General features: G+C 37.9%; 1 protein-coding gene across 2 annotated transcripts in view; it reads right to left on the bottom strand.

The window, feature by feature from the left end:
* Window positions 1-1,260: 1,260 nt before the first annotated feature.
* STXBP4 (syntaxin binding protein 4) overlaps window positions 1,261-6,000 on the bottom strand; it is a 182,471-nt gene continuing 177,731 nt past the window's right edge. For both annotated transcript variants that reach the window (XM_079903546.1, XM_079903547.1), the window contains one exon: window positions 1,261-1,708. In XM_079903546.1, coding sequence (XP_079759672.1) covers window positions 1,594-1,708 — 115 coding nt within the window. In that variant the 3' untranslated portion in view covers window positions 1,261-1,593. The remainder of the gene's footprint in view (window positions 1,709-6,000) is intronic.

The raw sequence follows: 6,000 nt of genomic DNA, 5'->3' as shown, positions 1-6,000 counted from the left end.
AGTCAAGTGATCCTCAAGGCTCCGAGTTCCTTTTTCTTACTTGTATTTCAGAGGTGGGGAGGGCAGGAGAGAGAGAAAGAGAGAAGGGAGTGAGGAGAGGAGGGAAAGGAAGAAGAGCAGTGGCGGTGGTGGGGAGAAGAGGAGGCCAGACAGACACGGTAACGTCTCTGTGCTATCACGGATGGTTTGGGAACAGTATTCTGATTAATTAATGATTCTTGCTCACTTGCTTACTCAGTACAGTACATCACCTAACTATATAATAACACTGCGTAAGGATAAGTCCCTTTTTGTTATTCAGTTGGTACTTAATGCCCAGAGCATTTAAAATGACTTCCTCCTCCCTGCCCACCCCCCACCCCAACTTCCCAGCCCCATGTTTAAATCATTAAACGGAGAGAAAATCTTTAGCACTCCAAGTCAATGGCTCATTCCTTCCAAAAACTGTCTAGTAGCATTCTTACAGTAAGATGAAATAAGATCGGAAGCATAATCGGTCTGGAGGCTGATATCAGCAATAATGAGGTCAGTCTGGAACGCACAGCAGAGGAGTTCAAGGATGTCTCTTTTGATACATAGATTCCGGATGCCCCTCCATTCATCAGCTCCCCTCAACACTCCCTCTGGCAAGGACAACCCAGCAGGGCAAATCCCAAGAGGGAGTCGGTCCCTTTACTTTAGAAAAATGTGAGCTGCTGAAAGAAGCCCATTGAATCAACATCACAAAGCCATGCCCCTGCTTGGTGAGTGTTTGGGGGAAGGGTTTATAGGAGAACCATGAGGTTGGGTGGGGGCCATGTTTGAATGAACAAGTGCCCCCTGAGTCTCTGTGGCCCCAGGGGTACACAGCTGTGGAGCTCAGCTGCATCAACAGAGACATGCGACCCTGTGTGTCGGGCTGCGACCTGCCTCTGCAGGGACATCAGGGTGTGGGGCAAAGGGGCCTGGACATGGAATCTGAAGGTGAGGGTGTGAGCCTCAGCTCCAGGACAAGGTGCTTCATTTCTCTGAACTGCTCTTTCCCTAACTGAAAAATACCCAGTGGAGTTGCCTCACAGGCGTATTGTATGATTTACACAAAACAGGGTCTGAAAAGCATTTTGTAAATTAGAAAGCATCATAAAGATGTAAGCTATATATCCAGTGGCCTGTGGAAAAGCTTGCTGAAATCACTTTCCTAAGGTACGCATATAAGAGGTTAGTGAATTACCAAATAAATGAAGTGTTTCACTATGTTCATGTAATTTTCAATGTGTCTTAATTATAAAAACCACTGTGTCTGGTATTCTATAAAGAACTAACTATAAAATTACATAATTACATATGAAAAATTATATATATTATAAAATCTAATTACATATGATTTCAAAAACAGGACCAGATTATTCCTAAAGAACTACTGTAGTGGCAATTAATTTTGTAAATGTATACAGTTATATCAAAAAGTTTTACAAAAATAGCTTAAATCCAATCTCCATTTCACTTCACTAAATAGTGTGTGGTTTACTCCTATTTTAGATGTCGCGTGTCAGAGTCCTCCACGTCGACGGAGATGCCAGAAGACCATGGACCGCAGCTTCCCACAGAAAACCATCAATTCTTCTGGTCAGGAAGTTCTCTGGAGCAATCCTCTTCGTTCTCCTCTGAGCAGGACAGGGTCAGTGCGCTCATCACGGGATGCATCCAGGATGTAGTCTGTGTTACGTGACTTGGGAAGAAAAAGGGATACAATTACAATCTGAAAGACTGTACTTCTACCCACCACGCAAGCAGTGATCCCAGTGACACTGCTTCCACCCTACTGCAGTCTCCTGAATTAGGAAGCAGTTGGAACTGGATCCAATAGTTTTTAAAAGTCTTAGATACGTTTTTAGGTTCAACAAAACCCATTTTTTTCTTTATTCTTTGATAAAAAACAAAAGAATGCAGGAGAATGTGTTATCTTTGACTCCTCACTCTTCTTTATCCATCAGCAAGTCCTGTGATTGCCTTTCTGTAACATCTCTGGAATCTTTTCCTTTCTCCTTTTCCAATGCTATGGCCTGGGTCACTGAAACAGCTTGTCTCTTTGCCTCTGTTCTAGTTTTTTAATTCATCCTCCACTCCAGCCAAGAGATCTTCCTAAATGACAGATCATACACTGCTGCTCACCTGCTAAAAATTCAGTGCAAACTAATGCCTTCTGGATCAAATACATATTCCATAGTACGAAATACCTTGTTTCTTACCTGCCTCAACAATACTTTCTTCTCTGCTACAATCTTCCCCCTTCCCGTCTTGTTTATTCAGCTAACTCAAACTAATTCTAAAGAACCAAATCTCCCTCTAGATTCCTCCAATCTGTGCCCATGGCCTTATCTCTTATACCATATTACAAATGCCTGTTTATTTTTAGGCCTTTGTACTGCATACAAAGCTCCTTTAGGGCAGGAGCTGTTTCTTATCTCTGAGTCTATGGTACCAAACATATTCTCAGAACAAGTAACTAGGCGTTTCAGGGAAGAACACAAGCAGAGGTAAGGAAGGACGTACAAACATATGGGGCATGTTCAGGAAGTGGTGAAACATCACTACTTGTGCAGCTACCTGATGCATGGTGTTTTTTAGACCTAGTATCCAACTCCCAGCCTTCAGCTGGATGACTCGCCTAAATCCACCACTATCTGCCCAGCTCCTGAGTCCTGGACAGACAGCTTCTGGAATAGGATGACTTATTCCTTCTCCTTGGATCCTTGTTCTAGCCCTGGCTTACCTCACTGCCCTATCCATCCTAGATCAGTTTCCCCTGCCCCCATCCTACTCAAACTCAACCTCAGAGAAGCATCATGTCTTAGATCAAGTCCATCTGAGGGCTGGCACTTATGAGGATCAAATAAGATTGTGGATCTCAAAGTATCTCCTACTTCCTAAAATATTACAGAATAACATTCTGAAGTGTGTTATAAGGGTTTTTAATACATATTATGTGAAGAAGAGAATTCTATGGTCAAATAACTTTGAGATACACTAGTTTAAACATAGTTAAGTAGGTTTTTTTTACTGTAGGATTTCCCAGAGCCCTAAATATACTAATGTGTCTTACGACTCTCCAAGAGTTTATAATATTACTCAAACTAACATGCCCTATTAGCACGCATGGGACGAGTGTGCCTTTGAGCACAACTTGGGATCTGTCACAAAGAGGCACTTACTTTAGTGCCTGTTGATGACAATAACTGAAATGTTGCACTTAGTACCAATGGTCAGTTTCACTGTTATTACTAGATTTGGTTTGTTTTCAGTCCTATATTCTAAATTCTATCCCTATCCCCTAAAACAAATTGTTCCACTCTTCTGTTTAAATATTGAAAATGCAGCTTTCCATGGAAGAAGATCACTTATAGTTTCACGATAGAGTAAATGCACTTAGGTTGTTTAAGATGGAGGTAGAGGTGGCAAGGCCCAGATATCTTCATAGTTTCAAAACCTCAGAGTGTGGTTAAGTGATACAAAGAATAGTTATTCTCTTGACAGTAATCCATGTTACTATTACCTCTTTAAAATGGTTTAGTGCGATTTCTTATTATGGAGGCTAAACTTACAAAGCATTTGATTCTGCACAGGTTAACTTCATTTCAAGGCTTTTGTAAAGCTGGAAAGCTGCCTAAATTGAAAGTGGTTTTAAAGAATTACCAGTGAGTGTAACACAGAGGGCTAGAATACCACTGCAAGGGGAAATGAGGACACATTGTCCCATACAACGTACCTGTTTAAAACTGAAAGGAAAAAGCTTGATGGGATATCTTAGTATATTTACTTTACTGTTTATCAGCACATTTATAATATGTTAGTCCAAAGAAGAGACTTTAATTTAGATTATTATAAATCCTTCCTCCCCTACAATGCTCCTTAACTGGGGAGGCTGGAAAGGAAGAAAAACAGGCACAATTAATTACCTGAGGGGTAAGGTTGGGTACACACTTTCTTATGTGACTTAAAAAAATTCTCATGTTTGAAATATTATAACTGCCCATATATGGACATTCCACTGAATTGATAATATAAAATAAGCAAAAGTAAAATGTTTAAGAAGAAAATGTAGTTATAGACTCTGAACAATGAATATTAGAAAGTTCTGCCAGAAAGTCATCCTTGACAGTAAACTTCATTTGGCACTTTTTAATCAACAAATCAACATCTGATCTTTCTCCAAATACAAAATAATACCATAAAATATTAATTGGTTAATCTTATGTTCATAATACACTTCTCTGTACACAATTGAAAAACACACACCTTAGCGCCAAACATGCAAATACAATAGCCAATCACTAGAAAAAAAAAAAACACATCCAGAACCAATGCTTCTAAAACACAGGTAATGCATGTAAAGTGCCTGGTGAAGAGTAGATATTCAATAATGATCATGGCTGTTTCTTTGTTTTTTGTTAATAATTAGGGTTTTCTGAATATTGTAAGTAAAACTTGGAATTCTTCCTGTGATGCTGGAACGGGGCCATTTGTGTGTATACGATTCAATTTTATGTCCTGGTGAGCATGGTGACTAAAGAGCTTTGACATAATCGGTATGATGAGATAATCCCAGATTTACTGGCTTGGAGAACATTCTACTATGAGAAATATTTCCTCTCTGATTTGTGTGCTTGGTAATTCAACTGAGAAGAGAGAGAATAAATCAACCCTGTTGACTCTGTTTAATTAATAAAGACCCCATTGTTCACAAAGTGAGATGCTGCTACTTAGTATGAAAAATTTAGAGGTCTGGAAAATAAATGAGGCTGACTGTGAAACATGAAAATCTTCCATTTGAACATACAGTACCTCTGGGAAATGTTCCTGCAGAGAGTGTATCTGACCTGATTTGGGGAGCAATCAACAGCAGTTCAGATATATTTGAAAATCTAAAAAGCCTAATACTACTTGCCTCTGAATGACTGCCAAATCTGCTGTTGGAAAACAGTAATATTTGAGCTGGGGAGACGACAGTGTTGTGTGGTTTCTTTTATAATATTAGTAATTTGAAAGACATATTTTAGCGCTTATAAAAAAATAAACCCTAAGACAACATGCTTTATTTTATTGCCAAAGAAATGTAAGTGAATTATTTAAATTCCATTATAATTACCTTCCTTATGTTTCTCACCTCCTAGCATGCAAAATGCTTTCTTCCTAAATGAAAATTTAGGACAGCCAGTTAAGAGAAAAGTGGTTTAAAGACAAAAAGAACACTTGTTTTGTAGAGATTCATTCTTATAATAGTCTGTGATGAAGAAAGAGGTTCTTTTGTTAATCTTCCATTGTAAATGATACTATTTATATGTTATTGTGAATTTAGCAAGATTGCATATATTATCTATTTAAGATAAAGCTGCAGAATAATAAGCCAAAGTAATTAACTTACAATGTCCTTTTTTTACAGAGAGCAGGGTAATCTTATGTATATAATATTCATATGAGCCAGAAAATAAAGACAAATAAATATGTTAATCCAAAATGTTTCTGGTATCAGTACTTGGAATCACTGAAAAATTTTACAACTGGCCATAAACTTCAAGTAGTAATGAAAATAAAAGATTTAATAAGAAATATTCCCAATTGAAAACAAATCAGAAGGGAAGAACAGAAAGTGAACCATGTCAATAAAACTGTAAAAAAGTCACCAAACCTTGGTGAGGCAGCATGTAATCTTGTCAGACACTGGTTATGAGAATGACTACAGATTAGAAATAGAAAGTATCCATTCCAAAACATGTTTAAGAGAAAATTGCAAGCAGTTTATTTCCACAGATATATAAAGAGTTCCCTCTTACATAACTTTGGAAATATACTCCTAAAATCAAAATGAGTATTTCCCATTAATGAATTCTGTAAATATCACAGAATACTTTGAGAATTTTGTAATTAGGCATTTGGAAATCCAGTGGGGCTCTGATCAAACATTAGCAGGATCCCATTCAAATCTTTACATTCTTGAAGACAAATTTTATTTCTATTCTATAT

Source organism: Stenella coeruleoalba, assembly GCF_951394435.1.
Source record: "Stenella coeruleoalba genome assembly, chromosome: 19".
NCBI classification, from domain to species: domain Eukaryota; kingdom Metazoa; phylum Chordata; class Mammalia; order Artiodactyla; family Delphinidae; genus Stenella; species Stenella coeruleoalba.
Note: the sequence above shows the minus strand (reverse complement) of the source record. Positions and strands in the feature narration are given on the sequence as shown.